The sequence below is a fragment of the Eucyclogobius newberryi genome, unplaced genomic scaffold (assembly GCF_026437365.1).
Source record: "Eucyclogobius newberryi isolate DKJ021-1_F unplaced genomic scaffold, fEucNew1.0.hap1 SCAF_2, whole genome shotgun sequence".
Lineage (NCBI taxonomy): Eukaryota > Metazoa > Chordata > Actinopteri > Gobiiformes > Gobiidae > Eucyclogobius > Eucyclogobius newberryi.
The window spans coordinates 48,935,107-48,957,867 of record NW_027315834.1 but is presented as its reverse complement, the minus strand read 5'-3'; the positions used below and the strand labels follow the sequence as shown (position 1 = coordinate 48,957,867).

Genomic DNA, 22,761 nt, shown 5'->3' with positions numbered 1-22,761 from the left:
CTCCTCCAGCGGCCGCTGCCGTGTTTTACCTCCGCCCTCTTTAGATCGATGCCTCCTCATCCTCCACTGCACGCGCACACACAGAGACACACACACACACACACACACACACAGAGACACACACACACACACACACACACACACACATACACACACACACAGAGACACACACACCCACACACACACACAGAGACACACACACACACACACACACACACACATACACACACACACAGAGACACACACACACACACACACACACACACACACACATACACACCCACACACACCAGCCCGTGCCGCTGTCAGTTGTGCGCGGACAGAGACATGCTCCGCGGGACGTGACCGGGGACGCGCACCGGAGGAGGATCTGTGCCCGGGGTTCGGACGCTTGTTTCGGGGCAGAGTCTCCCCGCTTCGCCCTGACTCATCGCGGGCTCTGGATCACGTTCGGCGGTGGATTTATCGCCCTTTTCCCGGATCATTCATTGGATTTTGTGGATTGTTTTGGCCCCGGAGAACGCGGGGCTGTTCACGCGTCGCTGCCCGGGTTTGGGTGCGCCTTCGCCGGCCTCTGTGGAGCTGTGGAGCCGGTGGCATGGAGCGCCCCGTGGCCGGGTGTGTGCTGGGCTTGTGGGGGACGAGGACCGGGTGTGGACCGCTGCTGCTGACGCTGCTGCTGCGCGCACTCTCCGGGACGACGCACGCGGCGGACGGTGAGTGAACGCGGTGCTTTTGACGCTCTGTTTTGACGCTCTGTTTTGACGCGGTGCCGCGAGGCTGAAACGTGTTGAATGTCAAGACCGAGCTCCGTGATGCCCGTGATGCCCGTGATGCCCGTGATGCCCGTGATGCCCGTGATGCCCGTGATGCCCGTGATGCCCGTGATGCCCGTGACGGGCTGCGCGGACACTACGGAACATTAACATTCCGGGACGTGCGGCGCGTATTGATCAGGCTCCGGGGCCGTTCAGGGGAGACACGGTGCGGTTTGTGGCGGTTGCTCCGGCGGCGTGAGGCCCGGGAGTCGGACCCGCAGCCCCGGGAGTTGCACCCGCAGCCCCCGTTACACCGCACACGTTTAATTAAACACGTCAGAAGCCTCGAGCTGCTGCTCTGGGACCGTTTTACGGGCGATCGATCGCGCGTTTATCAGCTGTCTAAGCGCGCGAGCACCGGAGAAGAACCGGAGAAGAACCGGAGAAGAACCGGGAACGAGCCGCGCTTTTGGGGGACAAATAACGCAAGATATTTACACCTGCTGCAGGAGAATATTCACTGAACCATAAACTAGAATCTGAAATGTGCAGGTTTGAAGTCTTTTAAGCCAAAAATAAGCAACAATTTTTAATTTCCAGTTATTTCAAAGGAAATATGCAAATTTAGAGCTTCACAAAAGTATCATCTGTGTCAGAAAATGTTTAATGCAGAATGTGAAGAACCACTGACATCATCATAATTACAATTATTATTATTATTAATAATAATAATAATAATAATAATAATAATAATAATAATAATGTCAGCCCGTGTGTTAAACTGTGTCACATTTATGTGGATAAAAGTAAATGTCTGAGTCATAATGTGTTTAAAGCAGTTCTGATGGTTCTTATGGTTCTGATGGTTCTGATGGTTCTGATGGTTCTGATGGTTCTTATGGTTCTGGTGGTTCTGATGGTTCTTTTGGTTCTGGTGGTTCTCATGGTTCTGGTGGTTCTTATGGTTCATATGGTTCTGATGGTTCTGATGGTTCTTATGGTTCTGGTGGTTCTGATGGTTCTTTTGGTTCTGGTGGTTCTCATGGTTCTGGTGGTTCTTATGGTTCTGATGGTTCTTATGGTTCTGATGGTTCTTATGGTTCTGGTGGTTCTGATGGTTCTGATGGTTCTTATGGTTCTGATGGTTCTCAATGTTCTGGTGGTTCTTATGGTTCTGATGGTTCTTATGGTTCTGATGGTTCTTATGGTTCTGGTGGTTCTCATGGTTCTGGTGGTTCTTATGGTTCTGATGGTTCTTATGGTTCTGATGGTTCTTATTGTTCTGGTGGTTCTGATGGTTCTGGTGGTGCTTATGGTTCTGATGGTTCTTATGGTTCTGATGGTTCTTATGGTTCTGGTGGTTCTGATGGTTCTGATGGTTCTTATGGTTCTTATGGTTCTGATGGTTCTCAATGTTCTGGTGGTTCTTATGGTTCTGATGGTTCTTATGGTTCTGATGGTTCTTATTGTTCTGGTGGTTCTCATGGTTCTGGTGGTTCTTATGGTTCTGATGGTTCTTATGGTTCTGATGGTTCTTATGGTTCTGGTGGTTCTGATGGTTCTGATGGTTCTTATGGTTCTGGTGGTTCTTATGGTTCTGATGGTTCTTATGGTTCGGATGGTTCTTATGGTTCTGATGGTTTTGATGGTTCTTATGGTTCTTATGGTTCTGATGGTTCTTATGGTTGTTATGGTTCTGATGGTTCTTATGGTTCTGATGGTTCTGATGGTTCTGATGGTTCTTACGGTTCTTATGGTTCTGGTGGTTCTTATGGTTCTTACGGTTCTCATGGTTCTGGTGGTTCTTATGGTTCTTATGGTTCTGATGGTTTTGATGGTTCTTATGGTTCTTATGGTTCTGATGGTTCTTATGGTTGTTATGGTTGTTATGGTTCTGATGGTTCTTATGGTTCTGGTGGTTCTTATGGTTCTGATGGTTCTGATGGTTCTGATGGTTCTTACGGTTCTTATGGTTCTGGTGGTTCTTATGGTTCTGATGGTTCTTATTGTTCTGGTGGTTCTGATGGTTCTGGTGGTTCTTATGGTTCTGATGGTTCTTATGGTTCTGATGGTTCTTATGGTTCTGGTGGTTCTGATGGTTCTGATGGTTCTGATGGTTCTTATGGTTCTGATGGTTCTCAATGTTCTGGTGGTTCTTATGGTTCTGATGGTTCTTATGGTTCTGATGGTTCTTATTGTTCTGGTGGTTCTCATGGTTCTGGTGGTTCTTATGGTTCTGATGGTTCTTATGGTTCTGATGGTTCTTATGGTTCTGGTGGTTCTGATGGTTCTGATGGTTCTTATGGTTCTGGTGGTTCTTATGGTTCTGATGGTTCTTATGGTTCGGATGGTTCTTATGGTTCTGATGGTTTTGATGGTTCTTATGGTTCTTATGGTTCTGATGGTTGTTATGGTTCTGATGGTTCTTATGGTTCTGATGGTTCTGGTGGTTCTGGTGGTTCTGGTGGTTCTGATGGTTCTGATGGTTCTGATGGTTCTTATGGTTGTTATGGTTCTGATGGTTCTTATGGTTCTGATGGTTCTGATGGTTCTGATGGTTCTTACGGTTCTTATGGTTCTGGTGGTTCTTATGGTTCTTACGGTTCTCATGGTTCTGGTGGTTCTTATGGTTCTTACGGTTCTTATGGTTCTGGTGGTTCTTATGGTTCTTATGGTTCTGATGGTTTTGATGGTTCTTATGGTTCTTATGGTTCTGATGGTTCTTATGGTTGTTATGGTTGTTATGGTTCTGATGGTTCTTATGGTTCTGGTGGTTCTTATGGTTCTGATGGTTCTGATGGTTCTGATGGTTCTTACGGTTCTTATGGTTCTGGTGGTTCTTATGGTTCTGATGGTTCTGGTGGTTCTGGTGGTTCTGATGGTTCTGATGGTTCTTATGGTTGTTATGGTTGTTATGGTTCTGATGGTTCTCATGGTTCTGGTGGTTCTTATGGTTCTGATGGTTCTTATGGTTCTGATGGTTCTTATGGTTCTGGTGGTTCTGATGGTTCTGATGGTTCTTATGGTTCTGGTGGTTCTTATGGTTCTGATGGTTCTTATGGTTCGGATGGTTCTTATGGTTCTGATGGTTTTGATGGTTCTTATGGTTCTTATGGTTCTGATGGTTGTTATGGTTCATATGGTTCTGATGGTTCTGATGGTTCTGATGGTTCTGATGGTTCTTATGGTTCTGATGGTTCTGGTGGTTCTGATGGTTGTTATGGTTCATATGGTTCTGATGGTTCTGATGGTTCTTATGGTTGTTATGGTTGTTATGGTTCTGGTGGTTCTTATGGTTCTGATGGTTCTGATGGTTCTGATGGTTCTGATGGTTGTTATGGTTCATATGGTTCTGATGGTTCTGATGGTTCTGATGGTTCTTATGGTTCTGGTGGTTCTTATGGTTCTGATGGTTCTGATGGTTCTGATGGTTCTGATGGTTCTTATGGTTCTGGTGGTTCTTATGGTTCTGATGGTTCTTATGGTTCTGGTGGTTCTGATGGTTCTTATGGTTCTGATGGTTCTTATGGTTCTGATGGTTCTTATGGTTCTGGTGGTTCTGATGGTTCTTATGGTTCTGATGGTTCTGGTGGTTCTGGTGGTTCTGATGGTTCTGATGGTTCTTATGGTTCTTATGGTTCTTATGCTTTTGGGTGGTGTTTCCTCCAGCTGCAGACTTCTGTTCATGTTAAAGCTGCACTACGTCACTTTTCTGGTGGGGTCCACTACCTGCTCGTCTCTATGGAGATGCTCCTGCTCTGCCTGGAATGTTCCACTGTGGCATTAAAGGCACCATCAGCTCCTCCATCAGGACTCTGGACATCAGACTCTGGTGGAGGCTTTGACTCTGGTGGAGGCTGTGTCGTTTATAATTTACGACTCTTTTAATTGAACTGATGTTTTTAATAAATTACACCAATTTAACTAAACTAAACCAGGTCTAAACCAGGACTAAAGCAGAACTAAACCAGGACTAAACCAGGTCTAAACCAGGACTAAACCAGGACTAAACCAGGTCTAAAGCAGGTCTAAACCAGGTCTAAAGCAGGTCTAAACCAGGACTAAAGCAGGACTAAAGCAGGACTAAAGCAGGTCTAAAGCAGGTCTAAAGCAGGTCTAAAGCAGGACTAAAGCAGGTCTAAACCAGGACTAAAGCAGGACTAAACCAGGACTAAAGCAGGTCTAAACCAGGTCTAAAGCAGGTCTAAACCAGGACTAAAGCAGGACTAAACCAGGACTAAAGCAGGTCTAAAGCAGGACTAAAGCAGGACTAAACCAGGACTAAACCAGGTCTAAAGCAGGTCTAAACCAGGACTAAAGCAGGACTAAACCAGGACTAAAGCAGGTCTAAACCAGGACTAAAGCAGGACTAAACCAGGACTAAACCAGGTCTAAAGCAGGTCTAAACCAGGACTAAAGCAGGACTAAACCAGGACTAAAGCAGGTCTAAAGCAGGTCTAAAGCAGGTCTAAAGCAGGACTAAAGCAGGTCTAAAGCAGGACTAAAGCAGGACTAAACCAGGTCTAGAACAAGTCTCATACTTGAAACACAGGGTTAATTTCAGACAATATCAAAACAAACAAATATTAAATATTAATCGTGGGAAATATGAAAACTGTATTTCTGGAACGTCTGGTCTTTTGTCTCATGAATGTGACTGAAATGTTCCACTTCCTGTTTTTACTGAACATTGAGACTTTTTAAATCAATGTTTAACCAAATATACCAGAAGGCTCTACCTCCTACTGTACTTTTAGAGACTCTTGGCACCACCAGAAGGCTCTACCTCCTACTGTACTTTTAGAGACTCTTGGCACCACCAGAAGGCTCTACCTCCTACTGTACTTTTAGAGACTCTTGGCACCACCAGAAGGCTCTACCTCCTACTGTACTTTTAGAGACTCTTGGCACCACCAGAAGGCTCTACCTCCTACAGTACTTTTAGAGACTCTTGGCACCACCAGAAGGCTCTACCTCCTACTGTACTTTTAGAGACTCTTGGCACCACCAGAAGGCTCTACCTCCTACTGTACTTTTAGAGACTCTTGGCACCACCAGAAGGCTCTACCTCCTACAGTACTTTTAGAGACTCTTGGCACCACCAGAAGGCTCTACCTCCTACTGTACTTTTAGAGACTCTTGGCACCACCAGAAGGCTCTACCTCCTACTGTACTTTTAGAGACTCTTGGCACCACCAGAAGGCTCTACCTCCTACTGTACTTTTAGAGACTCTTGGCACCACCAGAAGGCTCTACCTCCTACAGTACTTTTAGAGACTCTTGGCACCACCAGAAGGCTCTACCTCCTACTGTACTTTTAGAGACTCTTGGCACCACCAAAAGGCTCTACCTCCTACTGTACTTTTAGAGACTCTTGGCACCACCAGAAGGCTCTACCTCCTACTGTACTTTTAGAGACTCTTGGCACCACCAGAAGGCTCTACCTCCTGCTGTACTTTTAGAGACTCTTGGCACCACCAGAAGGCTCTACCTCCTGCTGTACTTTTAGAGACTCTTGGGACCACCAGAAGGCTCTACCTCCTACAGTACTTTTAGAGACTCTTGGCACCACCAGAAGGCTCTACCTCCTACAGTACTTTTAGAGACTCTTGGCACCACCAGAAGGCTCTACCTCCTACTGTACTTTTAGAGACTCTTGGCACCACGAGAAGGCTCTACCTCCTACTGTACTTTTAGAGACTCTTGGCACCACCAGAAGGCTCTACCTCCTACTGTACTTTTAGAGACTCTTGGCACCACCAGAAGGCTCTACCTCCTACTGTACTTTTAGAGACTCTTGGCACCACCAGAAGGCTCTACCTCCTGCTGTACTTTTAGAGACTCTTGGCACCACCAGAAGGCTCTACCTCCTGCTGTACTTTTAGAGACTCTTGGGACCACCAGAAGGCTCTACCTCCTACAGTACTTTTAGAGACTCTTGGGACCACCAGAAGGCTCTACCTCCTACTGTACTTTTAGAGACTCTTGGCACCACCAGAAGGCTCTACCTCCTACTGTACTTTTAGAGACTCTTGTCACCACCAGAAGGCTCTACCTCCTGCTGTACTTTTAGAGACTCTTGGCACCACCAGAAGGCTCTACCTCCTGCTGTACTTTTAGAGACTCTTGGCACCACCAGAAGGCTCTACCTCCTGCTGTACTTTTAGAGACTCTTGGGACCACCAGAAGGCTCTACCTCCTACAGTACTTTTAGAGACTCTTGGGACCACCAGAAGGCTCTACCTCCTACTGTACTTTTAGAGACTCTTGGCACCACCAGAAGGCTCTACCTCCTACTGTACTTTTAGAGACTCTTGTCACCACCAGAAGGCTCTACCTCCTGCTGTACTTTTAGAGACTCTTGGCACCACCAGAAGGCTCTACCTCCTGCTGTACTTTTAGAGACTCTTGGGACCACCAGAAGGCTCTACCTCCTACAGTACTTTTAGAGACTCTTGGCACCACCAGAAGGCTCTACCTCCTACAATACTTTTAGAGACTCTTGGCACCACCAGAAGGCTCTACCTCCTACTGTACTTTTAGAGACTCTTGTCACCACCTGAAGGCTCTACCTCCTACAGTACTTTTAGAGACTCTTGTCACCACCTGAAGGCTCTACCTCCTACTGTGCTTTTAGAGACTCTTGGCTCCACCACGTCTCTCACTATAGAACTTCCAGTTACTCGAGTGTCATGAGTCCGTTCAGCGGCGTGTCATCGCTGAGCGGAGAAAACCTGTTGTAGACTTGAAGCTCACGGTGCCGGCGTTTAGCCATGAAGCTAGCGGCTATGCTACGCTAGGCTAGGCTAGCTCAGACTGAGGCAAGAGAGCAAGAGGTTTAATCCATGAAATGCTGAATGAGCGTGAGCTGCAGGAGACAGACTTTCACTGGTTTAAAGGAAGCTAAAGTACTGTGTATAATTTGTATATAATTTGTGTATAATTTGTGTATAATTTGTGTATAACTTGTGTATTAACGATGAATATACCAAACGAAGGACTCAGAACAGAACACACTCTGACCTTCACTGCTAACCCTAACCCTGGAGTTTGCATGTTCTCCATGTCTTTGGTTTTCCCTCATCAACCCGAAACACAAGGTCAAGAGTCAGAGGTCAGAGGTCAGAGGTCAGAGGTCAGAGGTCGGGTCAGGGGTCAAGACGAGACAAGGCGGCAAAAAGAGTGTTCAGAGGATCAGGCAAATCCACGAGAAACAATCAAATCCCACAAATAAAAGAGACTTACAAACCACAGTAAAGTCCTAATCCTCAAGTAATGCTCAGCCAACAGGGCCTAAACCGGGACTAAACCAGGTCTAAACCAGGTCTAAACCAGGACTAAACCAGGTCTAAACCAGGTCTAAACCAGGTCTAAACCAGGTCTAAACCAGGTCTAAACCAGGTCTAAACCAGGTCTAAACCAGGTCTAAACCAGGACTAAACCAGGTCTAAACCAGGTCTAAACCAGGACTAAACCAGGTCTAAACCAGGTCTAAACCAGGTCTAAACCAGGTCTAAACCAGGTCTAAACCGGGACTAAACCAGGTCTAAACCAGGTCTAAACCAGGACTAAACCAGGTCTAAACCAGGTCTAAACCAGGTCTAAACCAGGTCTAAACCAGGTCTAAACCAGGTCTAAACCAGGACTAAACCAGGTCTAAACCAGGTCTAAACCAGGTCTAAACCGGGACTAAACGAGGTCTAAACCGGGACTAAACCAGGTCTAAACCAGGTCTAAACCAGGTCTAAACCAGGTCTAAACCAGGACTAAACCAGGTCTAAACCAGGTCTAAACCAGGTCTAAACCGGGACTAAACCAGGTCTAAACCGGGACTAAACCAGGTCTAAACCAGGTCTAAACCAGGTCTAAAACGGGACTAAACCAGGTCTAAACCAGGACTAAACCAGGACTAAACCAGGTCTAAACCAGGTCTAAACCGGGACTAAACCAGGTCTAAACCAGGTCTAAACCAGGTCTAAACCGGGACTAAACCAGGTCTAAACCAGGTCTAAACCGGGACTAAACCAGGTCTAAACCAGGTCTAAACCAGGTCTAAAACGGGACTAAACCAGGTCTAAACCAGGACTAAACCAGGACTAAACCAGGTCTAAACCAGGTCTAAACCAGGTCTAAACCAGGACTAAACCAGGTCTAAACCAGGTCTAAACCAGGTCTAAACCGGGACTAAACCTGGTCTAAACCAGGTCTAAACCGGGACTAAACCAGGTCTAAACCAGGTCTAAACCAGGTCTAAACCAGGTCTAAACCAGGTCTAAACCGGGACTAAACCAGGTCTAAACCAGGTCTAAACCGGGACTAAACCAGGTCTAAACCAGGTCTAAACCAGGTCTAAACCGGGACTAAACCAGGTCTAAACCAGGTCTAAACCGGGACTAAACCAGGTCTAAACCAGGTCTAAACCAGGTCTAAACCAGGTCTAAAACGGGACTAAACCAGGTCTAAACCAGGTCTAAACCGGGTCTAACCGGGTCTAAACTGGGACTAAACCAGGACTAAACCAGGACTAAACCAGGACTAAACCAGGACTAAACCAGGTCTAAACCAGGTCTAAACCAGGACTAAACCAGGTCTAAACCAGGTCTAAACCAGGTCTAAACCAGGTCTAAACCAGGACTAAACCAGGTCTAAACCAGGTCTAAACCAGGTCTAAACCGGGACTAAACCAGGTCTAAACCGGGACTAAACCAGGTCTAAACCAGGTCTAAACCAGGTCTAAACCAGGTCTAAACCAGGACTAAACCAGGTCTAAACCAGGTCTAAACCAGGTCTAAACCGGGACTAAACCAGGTCTAAACCGGGACTAAACCAGGTCTAAACCAGGTCTAAACCAGGTCTAAAACGGGACTAAACCAGGTCTAAACCAGGACTAAACCAGGACTAAACCAGGTCTAAACCAGGTCTAAACCGGGACTAAACCAGGTCTAAACCAGGTCTAAACCAGGTCTAAACCGGGACTAAACCAGGTCTAAACCAGGTCTAAAACGGGACTAAACCAGGTCTAAACCAGGACTAAACCAGGACTAAACCAGGTCTAAACCAGGTCTAAACCAGGTCTAAACCAGGACTAAACCAGGTCTAAACCAGGTCTAAACCAGGTCTAAACCGGGACTAAACCTGGTCTAAACCAGGTCTAAACCGGGACTAAACCAGGTCTAAACCAGGTCTAAACCAGGTCTAAACCAGGTCTAAACCAGGTCTAAACCGGGACTAAACCAGGTCTAAACCAGGTCTAAACCGGGACTAAACCAGGTCTAAACCAGGTCTAAACCAGGTCTAAACCGGGACTAAACCAGGTCTAAACCAGGTCTAAACCGGGACTAAACCAGGTCTAAACCAGGTCTAAACCAGGTCTAAACCAGGTCTAAAACGGGACTAAACCAGGTCTAAACCAGGTCTAAACCGGGTCTAACCGGGTCTAAACTGGGACTAAACCGGGTCTAAACCGGGACTAAACAGGGATTAAAACGGGACTAAACCAGGACTAAACCAGGTCGCTGAAACTGAGATGATTCGATTAATCAATAATCGTTTTATTGTGATGTTTTTATAAATAATAATATAATAATCATTGGACTCATTCATTATCGAGACATTTTATGAGTTTAATCTGTTTTGTCTGTTTGTCTGTGTGAGTCATGTTTTAATGTCTGAACCGTTTAGAGTCAGATTATCACCGAAGATTAAGTATTTACATTTTCAGACAAATAAACCTGAGTTTGTTCAACTAAACACTTTAGTCCTGGTTTAGACCTGGTTTAGTCCTGGTTTAGTCCTGGTTTAGTCCTGGTTTAGTCCTGGTTTAGACCTGGTTTAGACCTGGTTTAGACCTGGTTTAGTCCTGGTTTAGTCCTGGTTTAGACCTGGTTTAGACCTGGTTTAGACCTGGTTTAGTCCTAGTTTAGTCCTGCTTTAGTCCTGGTTTAGTCCTGGTTTAGACCTGGTTTAGACCTGGTTTAGACCTGGTTTAGTCCTGCTTTAGACCTGGTTTAGACCTGGTTTAGACCTGGTTTAGACCTGCTTTAGTCCTGGTTTAGTCCTGGTTTAGACCTGGTTTAGACCTGGTTTAGACCTTGTTTAGTCCTGGTTTAGTCCTGGTTTAGTCCTGGTTTAGTCCTGGTTTAGACCTGGTTTAGTCCTAGTTTAGTCCTGCTTTAGTCCTGGTTTAGTCCTGGTTTAGACCTGGTTTAGACCTGGTTTAGTCCTAGTTTAGTCCTGCTTTAGTCCTGGTCTGTCCTCTTGTTCTCTGCAGCAGCTCATTCAGATTCCGCTCAGGTTTTCGAGCCACACGCCGTGATCCGGGGCTGGACTAGAATCCTAACCGGTCTGCAGCGTCGGCCCCTCCCCCCACTTGCCTCCACACTGACCAGGCTCGTCAGCGCCAGAGAAGCCCAGAGGAGAGACCCTCTGTGGGCACAGGGAGTTCACCCACCCCCCCCTTGTTTTAGTCCTGTTTTAGTCCTGCTTTAGTCCTGGTTTAGTCCTGCTTTAGTCCAGCTTTAGTCCTGCTTTAGTCCTGGTTTAGTCCTGGTTTAGACCTGGTTTAGACCTGGTTTAGACCTTGTTTAGTCCTGGTTTAGTCCTGGTTTAGACCTGGTTTAGTCCTAGTTTAGTCCTGCTTTAGTCCTGGTTTAGTCCAGATTTAGTCTTGGTTTAGTCCTGCTTTAGTCCAGTTTTAGTCTTGGTTTAGTCCTGCTTTAGTCCTGCTTTAGTCCTGCTTTAGTCCAGCTTTAGTCCTGCTTTAGACCTGCTTTAGTCCAGCTTTAGTCTTGGTTTAGTCCTGCTTTAGTCCTGCTTTAGTCCTGCTTTAGTCCTGCTTTAGTCCTGCTTTTGTCCTTTTTTAGTCCTGCTTTAGTCCTGCTTTAGTCCTGCTTTAGACCTGCTTTAGACCTGCTTTAGTCCTGCTTTAGTCCTGCTTTAGACCTGCTTTAGACCTGCTTTAGTCCTGTTTTAGTCCTGGTTCAGACCTGGTTTAGTCCTGGTTTAGTCTTGGTTTTGTCTCGTCTGCACCACAATAATTAAACCGTTAGATTTAATCAGATAATATTAATTGCTGAAATCAGACGCATTTTAAATGTTGAGGATTTTCTAGACTTGGATTCGAAGCTGTTTTTACTCCATTTTATTCTCTTTTGTTTTGTTTTTGTGAAATGTTCTGGAGCTGAAAAGCTCCAGGGAAAGAGGGAGTCACTGTCCTCAGCAATGCCCAGAACAGGAGCTCTGCTGTGGGGTCGGAGCAGCCGAGCGCTCCCTGGGTCTCTGGAGCTCTGAACCCTGTGTTTGTCCCTCAGACGTGTCTCTGTCTCTGGAGCTCTGAACCCTGTGTTTGTCCCTCAGACGTGTCTCTGTCTCAAATGCCTTTAGAGTCAAACAAAACATTTTACAAAACACGTGTTTTTCGTGTAGTTTAAGGTTTTCGGGGAAAATGGACAAAACACTTTTTCATGGAGACGACTGCAGGAGCCGGCCACAGAGGGAAGCCGTTATTGGGCCGTTATTGGGCCGTTATTGGGCCGTTATTGGGCCGTTATTGGGCCGTTATTGGGCCGTTATTGGGCCGTTATTGGGCAGTTATTGTGCCGTTATTGTGCCGTTATTGTGCCGTTATTGGGCCGTTATTGGGCCGTTATTGGGCAGTCATTGTGCCGTTATTGTGCCGTTATTGTGCCGTTATTGGGCCGTTATTGGGCCGTTATTGGGCCGTTATTGGGCCGTTCGAGGCGGACAAAATACAACCCAAGGCATTTGACGTGATAGTTTAAATATTCACGTGTTTAATATATAATTATTTTTTCTTTTTATAGACCAGAGAGAGAATAGACACGAACTAAAATCAGTAAACATCCAACAAGAACAACAATAAAAATAAATATAGCGGTAATGATCGGCCCTCGCCGCCGCTGCCGCCACGCCGCAAGAGGAGGGGGCGCTAACGCGCCCCAATTGTCCTTTTATTACGCCTACTGCTGAATCTGTGACGCTGTCACATCTTCTCCCCTTTGTTTTACATCAAAAAGCAATTTTATTTTGAATTCTTGGCAAAATGTGCGGCTTTGCCGCACAGACACCGTGACTCTTTGAATGAAAATGTGGATAACTTTTGATGGTCCTGAAGATGAGTCTCACCAAATTTCAGGTTAATAGGGCAAACGCCCTGAGAGGAGTTCATAAAAGTACCACGTCTGGAAAAACTCCCGAGTCATGTTTAGCCATTTTTGAAGCAATATGGCCGACATTTGGTTGGGCGGACGGCGTTGCCGTAATAATATTTTTTACTTCTCTTGTCGCCATCTACCTCTGCGCCAAATTTCATGATTCTACCATCAGATTTTTTTTGGGTAATTTCCCATCTCTCAATGCATTTTTGGTACATTTGGGGGCGCTGACGCGCACATTCTTTTATTTTAGAAAAGGGAAATAGCCAGAATGTAGAGAGGCACGATCTTTACACGTGTGAACATTTGTGTGACTTTTCGTCAATGTCACTGGGTGAAAAATAGGGGGCGTGTCCCGAGAAGAAGAAGAATATTCTGATGAGAAAACAATGTTTCACATTTTTCAAATATCATAAACTATACATTTTCAGAAAGCGCTCGTGCTTTCCTCCCTCATGGTGTGGGTCCCTGGTCACTGACGGGTACTTTCATTCATTTTGAGTGGGCTCCGCCCACTTTGTGTTTTTGGCCCTCTAAACAGTAATAATGTTACATTTTTGGATCACATGTTTATATGAACTGAACATAAAGAGATGGAACGAGTTCGTGAGCTACTTAGTGCAAATGAGTGCTTTATATGGGGATGACGACCGCGAAGCTCGTTTAGTGCGCACTTTTGCACGGGCTTCGCCCGTTTACAACGGTAAAGTTCCATTTTCCTACTACTAATTAGTATGCAGGGGGCGTGCGTGAGTGAAGGAGTGCGTTAGTGAGTGTTTGGAAGTGGGCGAGCGCTTCGCACTCGATTTCATGCGCACTACGTGCGCACCTTCGCAGCCTTACGAGATTAATAGGCCTCTCGCAGCTTGTGGCGCTCAGGCCTAATAATAACAACAACAACAGCAACAAAGAGATATCATGGAACAAAATAAACAAAGAAAATGTTTAATTTTGTCCAAAGTCTGTCAAATATGTCAATTTTTCCATCAGAATTCCCTCCAAACATGTGATCCTGTGGTTCTAACAAATGATCTTGTGGTTCTAACATGTAATCCTTTGGTTCATGTGATCCTGTGGTTCAAACATGTGATCCTGTGGTTCAAACATGTGATCCTGTGGTTCAAACATGTGATCCGTGGTTCTAACATGTGATCCTGTGGTTTCAAACATGTGATCCTGTGGTTTCAAACATGTGATCCTGTGGTTCAAACATGTGATCCTGTGGTTCATGTGATCCTGTGGTTCTAACATGTGATCCTGTGGTTCAAACATGTCCTGCTTTATTCCTGCTTTATTCCTGCTTTAGTCCTGCTTTTGACCTGCTTTAGACTTGGTTTAGTCCAGCTTTAGTCCTGCTTTAGTCCTGCTTTAGTCCTGCTTTAGTCCTGCTTTAGTCCTGCTTTAGTCCTGCTTTAGACCTGCTTTAGTCCTGGTTTAGTCCAGTTTTAGTCTTGCTTTAGTCCAGTTTTAGTCTTGGTTTAGTCCTACTTTAGACTTGGTTTTGTCTTGGTTTAGTCCTGCTTTAGTCTTGGTTTAGTCCTGCTTTAGTCCTGCTTTAGACCTGCTTTAGACTTGGTTTAGTCCTGCTTTAGACCTGCTTTAGTCCTGCTTTAGTCCTGCTTTAGTCCTGGTTTAGTCCAGTTTTAGTCTTGGTTTAGTCCAGTTTTAGTCTTGGTTTAGTCCTGCTTTAGTCCAGTTTTAGTCTTGGTTTAGTCCTGCTTTAGTCTTGGTTTAGTCTTGGTTTAGTCCTGCTTTAGACCTGCTTTAGTCTTGGTTTAGTCTTGGTTTAGTCCTGCTTTAGTCTTGGTTTAGTCTTGGTTTAGTCCAGCTTTAGACCTGCTTTAGTCCAGTTTTAGTCCTTGTTTAGTCCAGTTTTAGTCTTGGTTTAGTCCTGGTTTAGTCCTGCTTTAGTCCTGCTTTAGTCTTGGTTTAGTCCTGCTTTAGTCCTGCTTTAGTCTTGGTTTAGTCTTGGTTTAGTCCAGCTTTAGTCCTGCTTTAGCCTTGGTTTAGTCCTGCTTTAGTCCTGGTTTAGTCCTCCTTTAGTCCTGCTTTAGACTTGGTTTAGTCCTGCTTTAGTCCTGGTTTAGTCCTGCTTTAGACTTGGTTTAGTCCTGCTTTAGTGCTGTTTTAGTCCAGTTTTAGTCCTGGTTTAGTCCAGCTTTAGTCCTGCTTTAGACTTGGTTTAGTCCTGCTTTAGACTTGGTTTAGTCCAGCTTTAGACCTGCTTTAGACTTGGTTTAGTCCCGCTTTAGTCCTGCTTTAGTCCTTTTTTAGTCCTGCTTTAGTCCTGCTTTAGACTTGGTTTAGTCCAGCTTTAGTCCTGGTTTAGTCCAGCTTTAGTCCTGCTTTAGTCCTGCTTTAGTCCTGCTTTAGACTTGGTTTAGACCTGCTTTAGACCTGCTTTAGACTTGGTTTAGTCCTGCTTTAGTCCTGCTTTAGTCCTGCTTTAGTCCAGTTTTAGTCTTGGTTTATTCCTGCTTTAGTCTTGGTTTAGTCCTGCTTTAGTCTTGGTTTAGTCCTGCTTTAGTCTTGGTTTAGTCCTGCTTTAGTCTTGGTTTAGTCCTGCTTTAGTCTTGGTTTAGTCCTGCTTTAGTCCAGCTTTAGTCTTGGTTTAGTCTTGGTTTAGTCCAGCTTTAGTCCTGCTTTAGTCTTGGTTTAGTCCTGGTTTAGTCCAGTTTTAGTCTTGGTTTAGTCCAGTTTTAGTCTTGGTTTAGTCCTGCTTTAGTCCAGTTTTAGTCTTGGTTTAGTCCTGCTTTAGTCCAGTTTTAGTCCTGGTTTAGTCCAGTTTTAGTCTTGGTTTAGTCCTGCTTTAGACCTGCTTTAGACCTGCTTTAGTCCTGCTTTAGTCCTGCTTTAGTCCTGGTTTAGTCCAGTTTTAGTCTTGGTTTAGTCCTGCTTTAGTCTTGGTTTAGTCCTGCTTTAGTCTTGGTTTAGTCCTGCTTTAGTCCTGCTTTAGTCTTGGTTTAGTCCTGCTTTAGTCTTGGTTTAGTCCTGCTTTAGTCCTGCTTTAGTCTTGGTTTAGTCTTGGTTTATTCCAGCTTTAGTCTTGGTTTAGTCCTGCTTTAGTCTTGGTTTAGTCCAGCTTTAGTCTTGGTTTAGTCCAGTTTTAGTCTTGGTTTAGTCCAGTTTTAGTCTTGGTTTAGTCCTGCTTTAGTCCTGCTTTAGTCCAGTTTTAGTCTTGGTTTAGTCCTGCTTTAGTCTTGGTTTAGTCCTGCTTTAGTCTTGGTTTAGTCTTGGTTTAGTCCAGCTTTAGTCCTGCTTTAGTCTTGGTTTAGTCCAGCTTTAGTCCTGCTTTAGTCCTGCTTTAGTCCTGCTTTAGTCCTGGTTTAGTCCAGTTTTAGTCTTGGTTTAATCCAGTTTTAGTCTTGGTTTAGTCCTGCTTTAGTCCAGTTTTAGTCTTGGTTTAGTCCTGCTTTAGACTTGGTTTTGTCTTGGTTTAGTCCAGCTTTAGTCCTGCTTTAGTCTTGGTTTAGTCCAGCTTTAGTCCTGCTTTAGTCCTGCTTTAGTCCTGCTTTAGTCCTGGTTTAGTCCAGTTTTAGTCTTGGTTTAATCCAGTTTTAGTCTTGGTTTAGTCCTGCTTTAGTCCAGTTTTAGTCTTGGTTTAGTCCTGCTTTAGTCTTGCTTTAGTCTTGGTTTAGTCCTGCTTTAGTCTTGCTTTAGTCTTGGTTTAGTCCTGCTTTAGTCTTGCTTTAGTCTTGGTTTAGTCCTGCTTTAGTCTTGGTTTAGTCCTGCTTTAGTCCAGTTTTAGTCCTGGTTTAGTCCAGTTTTAGTCTTGGTTTATTCCTGCTTTAGTCTTGGTTTAGTCCTGCTTTAGTCTTGGTTTAGTCCTGCTTTAGTCCTGCTTTAGTCTTGGTTTAGTCCTGCTTTAGTCTTGGTTTAGTCCTGCTTTAGTCCAGCTTTAGTCTTGGTTTAGTCCTGCTTTAGTCTTGGTTTAGTCTTGGTTTAGTCCAGCTTTAGTCCTGCTTTAGTCTTGGTTTAGTCCAGCTTTAGTCTTGGTTTAGTCCAGCTTTAGTTCAGCTTTAGTCCTGCTTTAGTCCTGGTTTAGTCCTGGTTTAGTCCTGGTTTAGTCCTGCTTTAGTCTTGCTTTAGTCTTGGTTTAGTCCTGGTTTAGTCCTGGTTTAGTCCTGGTTTAGTCCTGATTTAGTCCTGCTTTAGACCTGCTTTAGACCTGCTTTAGTCCTGCTTTAGTCCTGGTTTAGTCCAGTTTTAGTCCAGCTTTAGTCTTGGTTTAGTCAAGCTTTAGACCTGCTTTAGTCCAGCTTTAGTCCAGCTTTAGTCCTGGTTTAGTCCTGCTTTAGACTTGGTTTAGTCCTGCTTTAGACCTGCTTTTGTCTTGGTTTAGTCCTGCTTTAGTCCAGCTTTAGTCCTGGTTTAGTCCTGGTTTAGTCCAGCTTTAGTCCTGCTTTAGTCCTGCTTTAGTCCTGCTTTTGTCTTGGTTTAGTCCTGCTTTAGACCTGCTTTAGTCTTGGTTTAGTCTTGGTTTAGTCCAGCTTTAGTCTTGGTTTAGTCTTGGTTTAGTCCAGCTTTAGTCCTGCTTTAGTCCTGGTTTAGTCCAGTTTTAGTCTTGGTTTAGTCCAGTTTTAGTCTTGGTTTAGTCCTGCTTTAGACTTGGTTTTGTATTGGTTTAGTCCTGCTTTAGTCTTGGTTTAGTCCTGCTTTAGTCCTGCTTTAGTCTTGGTTTAGTCTTGGTTTAGTCCTGCTTTAGTCCTGCTTTAGTCTTGGTTTAGTCTTGGTTTAGTCCAGCTTTAGTCCTGCTTTAGTCTTGGTTTAGTCCAGCTTTAGTCTTGGTTTAGTCCTGCTTTAGTCCTGCTTTAGTCTTGGTTTAGTCCTGCTTTAGTCTTGGTTTAGTCCTGCTTTAGTCTTGGTTTAGTCCTGCTTTAGTCCTGCTTTAGTCCTGCTTTAGTCTTGGTTTAGTCCTGCTTTAGTCTTGGTTTAGTCCTGCTTTAGTCCTGCTTTAGTCTTGGTTTAGTCCAGCTTTAGTCCTGCTTTAGTCTTGGTTTAGTCCTGCTTTAGTCTTGGTTTAGTCCTGCTTTAGTCCTGCTTTAGTCTTGGTTTAGTCTTGGTTTAGTCCAGCTTTAGCCTTGGTTTAGTCCTGCTTTAGTCCTGCTTTAGACTTGGTTTAGTCCTTCTTTAGTCCTGGTTTAGTCCTGCTTTAGACTTGGTTTAGTCCTGCTTTAGTCCTGGTTTAGTCCTGGTTTAGTCCTGGTTTAGTCCTGCTTTAGTCTTGCTTTAGTCTTGGTTTAGTCCTGGTTTAGTCCTGGTTTAGTCCTGGTTTAGTCCTGCTTTAGTCTTGCTTTAGTCTTGGTTTAGTCTTGGTTTAGTCCAGCTTTAGCCTTGGTTTAGTCCTGCTTTAGACCTGCTTTAGTCTTGGTTTAGTCTTGGTTTAGTCCAGCTTTAGTCCTGCTTTAGTCTTGGTTTAGTCCAGCTTTAGTCTTGGTTTAGTCCAGCTTTAGTTCAGCTTTAGTCCTGCTTTAGTCTTGGTTTAGTCCTGCTTTAGTCTTGGTTTAGTCTTGGTTTAGTCCAGCTTTAGCCTTGGTTTAGTCCTGCTTTAGTCCTGCTTTAGTCCTGCTTTAGTCTTGGTTTAGTCCAGCTTTAGTCTTGGTTTAGTCCAGCTTTAGTTCAGCTTTAGTCCTGCTTTAGTCCTGGTTTAGTCCTGGTTTAGTCCTGGTTTAGTCCTGCTTTAGTCTTGCTTTAGTCTTGGTTTAGTCCTGGTTTAGTCCTGGTTTAGTCCTGGTTTAGTCCTGATTTATTCCTGCTTTAGTCCTGCTTTAGTCCTGCTTTAGACCTGCTTTAGACCTGCTTTAGTCTTGGTTTAGTCTTGGTTTAGTCCAGCTTTAGTCTTGGTTTAGTCTTGGTTTAGTCCAGCTTTAGTCCTGCTTTAGTCTTGGTTTAGTCCTGGTTTAGTCCAGTTTTAGTCTTGGTTTAGTCCAGTTTTAGTCTTGGTTTAGTCCTGCTTTAGACTTGGTTTTGTCCTGCTTTAGTCCTGCTTTAGTCTTGGTTTAGTCCTGCTTTAGTCCTGCTTTAGTCTTGGTTTAGTCTTGGTTTAGTCCTGCTTTAGTCCTGCTTTAGTCTTGGTTTAGTCTTGGTTTAGTCCAGCTTTAGTCCTGCTTTAGTCTTGGTTTAGTCCAGCTTTAGTCTTGGTTTAGTCCTGCTTTAGTCCTGCTTTAGTCTTGGTTTAGTCCTGCTTTAGTCTTGGTTTAGTCCTGCTTTAGTCCTGCTTTAGTCTTGGTTTAGTCTTGGTTTAGTCCTGCTTTAGTCCTGCTTTAGTCCTGCTTTAGTCTTGGTTTAGTCCTGCTTTAGTCCTGCTTTAGTCCTGCTTTAGACCTGCTTTAGACCTGCTTTAGACCTGGTTTAGTCCTGCTTTAGACCTGCTTTAGACCTGCTTTAGTCTTGGTTTAGTCCTGCTTTAGTCTTGGTTTAGTCCTGCTTTAGTCCTGCTTTAGTCTTGGTTTAGTCCTGCTTTAGTCTTGGTTTAGTCCTGCTTTAGTCCTGCTTTAGTCTTGGTTTAGTCTTGGTTTAGTCCAGCTTTAGCCTTGGTTTAGTCCTGCTTTAGTCCTGCTTTAGACTTGGTTTAGTCCTGCTTTAGTCCTGGTTTAGTCCTGGTTTAGTCCTGGTTTAGTCCTGCTTTAGTCTTGCTTTAGTCTTGGTTTAGTCCTGGTTTAGTCCTGGTTTAGTCTTGGTTTAGTCCTGCTTTAGTCCAGTTTTAGTCCTGGTTTAGTCCAGTTTTAGTCTTGGTTTATTCCTGCTTTAGTCTTGGTTTAGTCCTGCTTTAGTCTTGGTTTAGTCCTGCTTTAGTCCAGCTTTAGTCTTGGTTTAGTCCTGCTTTAGTCTTGGTTTAGTCTTGGTTTAGTCCAGCTTTAGTCCTGCTTTAGTCTTGGTTTAGTCCAGCTTTAGTCTTGGTTTAGTCCAGCTTTAGTTCAGCTTTAGTCCTGCTTTAGTCCTGGTTTAGTCCTGGTTTAGTCCTGGTTTAGTCCTGCTTTAGTCTTGCTTTAGTCTTGGTTTAGTCCTGGTTTAGTCCTGGTTTAGTCCTGGTTTAGTCCTGATTTAGTCCTGCTTTAGACCTGCTTTAGACCTGCTTTAGTCCTGCTTTAGTCCTGGTTTAGTCCAGTTTTAGTCCAGCTTTAGTCTTGGTTTAGTCCTTCTTTAGACCTGCTTTAGTCCTGCTTTAGCCTTGGTTTAGTCAAGCTTTAGACCTGCTTTAGTCTTGGTTTAGTCTTGGTTTAGTCCAGCTTTAGCCTTGGTTTAGTCCAGCTTTAGTCCAGCTTTAGTCCTGGTTTAGTCCTGCTTTAGACTTGGTTTAGTCCTGCTTTAGACCTGCTTTAGTCTTGGTTTAGTCTTGGTTTAGTCCAGCTTTAGTCTTGGTTTAGTCTTGGTTTAGTCCAGCTTTAGTCCTGCTTTAGTCTTGGTTTAGTCCAGCTTTAGTCCTGCTTTAGTCCTGGTTTAGTCCAGTTTTAGTCTTGGTTTAGTCCAGTTTTAGTCTTGGTTTAGTCCTGCTTTAGACTTGGTTTTGTATTGGTTTAGTCCTGCTTTAGTCTTGGTTTAGTCCTGCTTTAGTCCTGCTTTAGTCTTGGTTTAGTCTTGGTTTAGTCCTGCTTTAGTCCTGCTTTAGTCTTGGTTTAGTCCTGCTTTAGTCTTGGTTTAGTCTTGGTTTAGTCCAGCTTTAGTCCTGCTTTAGTCTTGGTTTAGTCCAGCTTTAGTCTTGGTTTAGTCCTGCTTTAGTCCTGCTTTAGTCTTGGTTTAGTCCTGCTTTAGTCTTGGTTTAGTCCTGCTTTAGTCCTGCTTTAGTCTTGGTTTAGTCCAGCTTTAGTCCTGCTTTAGTCTTGGTTTAGTCCTGCTTTAGTCTTGGTTTAGTCCTGCTTTAGTCCTGCTTTAGTCTTGGTTTAGTCTTGGTTTAGTCCAGCTTTAGCCTTGGTTTAGTCCTGCTTTAGTCCTGCTTTAGACTTGGTTTAGTCCTTCTTTAGTCCTGGTTTAGTCCTGCTTTAGACTTGGTTTAGTCCTGCTTTAGTCCTGGTTTAGTCCTGGTTTAGTCCTGGTTTAGTCCTGCTTTAGTCTTGCTTTAGTCTTGGTTTAGTCCTGGTTTAGTCCTGGTTTAGTCCTGGTTTAGTCCTGCTTTAGTCTTGCTTTAGTCTTGGTTTAGTCTTGGTTTAGTCCAGCTTTAGCCTTGGTTTAGTCCTGCTTTAGACCTGCTTTAGTCTTGGTTTAGTCTTGGTTTAGTCCAGCTTTAGTCCTGCTTTAGTCTTGGTTTAGTCCAGCTTTAGTCTTGGTTTAGTCCAGCTTTAGTTCAGCTTTAGTCCTGCTTTAGTCCTGGTTTAGTTCTGGTTTAGTCCTGGTTTAGTCCTGCTTTAGTCTTGCTTTAGTCTTGGTTTAGTCCTGGTTTAGTCCTGGTTTAGTCCTGGTTTAGTCCTGATTTATTCCTGCTTTAGTCCTGCTTTAGTCTTGGTTTAGTCTTGGTTTAGTCCAGCTTTAGTCTTGGTTTAGTCTTGGTTTAGTCCAGCTTTAGTCCTGCTTTAGTCTTGGTTTAGTCCTGGTTTAGTCCAGTTTTAGTCTTGGTTTAGTCCAGTTTTAGTCTTGGTTTAGTCCTGCTTTAGACTTGGTTTTGTCCTGCTTTAGTCCTGCTTTAGTCTTGGTTTAGTCCTGCTTTAGTCCTGCTTTAGTCTTGGTTTAGTCTTGGTTTAGTCCTGCTTTAGTCCTGCTTTAGTCTTGGTTTAGTCCTGCTTTAGTCTTGGTTTAGTCCTGCTTTAGTCCTGCTTTAGTCTTGGTTTAGTCTTGGTTTAGTCCAGCTTTAGTCCTGCTTTAGTCTTGGTTTAGTCCAGCTTTAGTCTTGGTTTAGTCCTGCTTTAGTCCTGCTTTAGTCTTGGTTTAGTCCTGCTTTAGTCTTGGTTTAGTCCTGCTTTAGTCCTGCTTTAGTCTTGGTTTAGTCCTGCTTTAGTCTTGGTTTAGTCCTGCTTTAGTCCTGCTTTAGTCTTGGTTTAGTCCTGCTTTAGTCCTGCTTTAGTCTTGGTTTAGTCCTGCTTTAGTCTTGGTTTAGTCCTGCTTTAGTCCTGCTTTAGTCTTGGTTTAGTCTTGGTTTAGTCCAGCTTTAGCCTTGGTTTAGTCCTGCTTTAGTCCTGCTTTAGACTTGGTTTAGTCCTTCTTTAGTCCTGGTTTAGTCCTGCTTTAGACTTGGTTTAGTCCTGCTTTAGTCCTGGTTTAGTCCTGGTTTAGTCCTGGTTTAGTCCTGCTTTAGTCTTGCTTTAGTCTTGGTTTAGTCCTGGTTTAGTCCTGGTTTAGTCCTGGTTTAGTCCTGCTTTAGTCTTGCTTTAGTCTTGGTTTAGTCCTGGTTTAGTCCTGGTTTAGTCCTGATTTAGTCCTGCTTTAGTCCTGCTTTAGTCCTGCTTTAGACCTGCTTTAGACCTGCTTTAGTCCTGCTTTAGTCCTGCTTTAGTCCAGTTTTAGTCCTGCTTTAGTCCTGCTTTAGACCTGCTTTAGTCTTGGTTTAGTCTTGGTTTAGTCCAGCTTTAGTCTTGGTTTACTCCAGTTTTAGTCTTGGTTTAGTCCTGCTTTAGTCCTGCTTTAGTCCTGCTTTAGACCTGCTTTAGTCCAGCTTTAGTCCTGGTTTAGTCCTGCTTTAGACTTGGTTTAGTCCAGCTTTAGTCCTGGTTTAGTCCAGCTTTAGTCCTGCTTTAGCCTTGGTTTAGTCCTGCTTTAGTCCTGCTTTAGTCCTGGTTTAGTCCTGGTTTAGTCCTGCTTTAGTCCTGCTTTAGTCCTGCTTTAGTCCTGCTTTTGTCCTGCTTTAGTCCTGCTTTAGTCCTGGTTTAGTCCAGTTTTAGTCTTGGTTTAGTCCAGTTTTA

At 44.2% G+C, this 22,761-nt stretch overlaps 1 protein-coding gene across 1 annotated transcript in view; it reads left to right on the top strand.

Annotated features, from left to right (window-relative positions):
• The first annotated feature begins 304 nt into the window (after positions 1–304).
• LOC140368259 (netrin receptor DCC-like) overlaps positions 305–22,761 on the top strand; it is a 124,593-nt gene continuing 102,136 nt past the window's right edge. Inside the window, exon 1 of the mRNA XM_072455222.1 lies at positions 305–716. Coding sequence (XP_072311323.1) covers positions 599–716 — 118 coding nt within the window. The 5' untranslated portion in view covers positions 305–598. The remainder of the gene's footprint in view (positions 717–22,761) is intronic.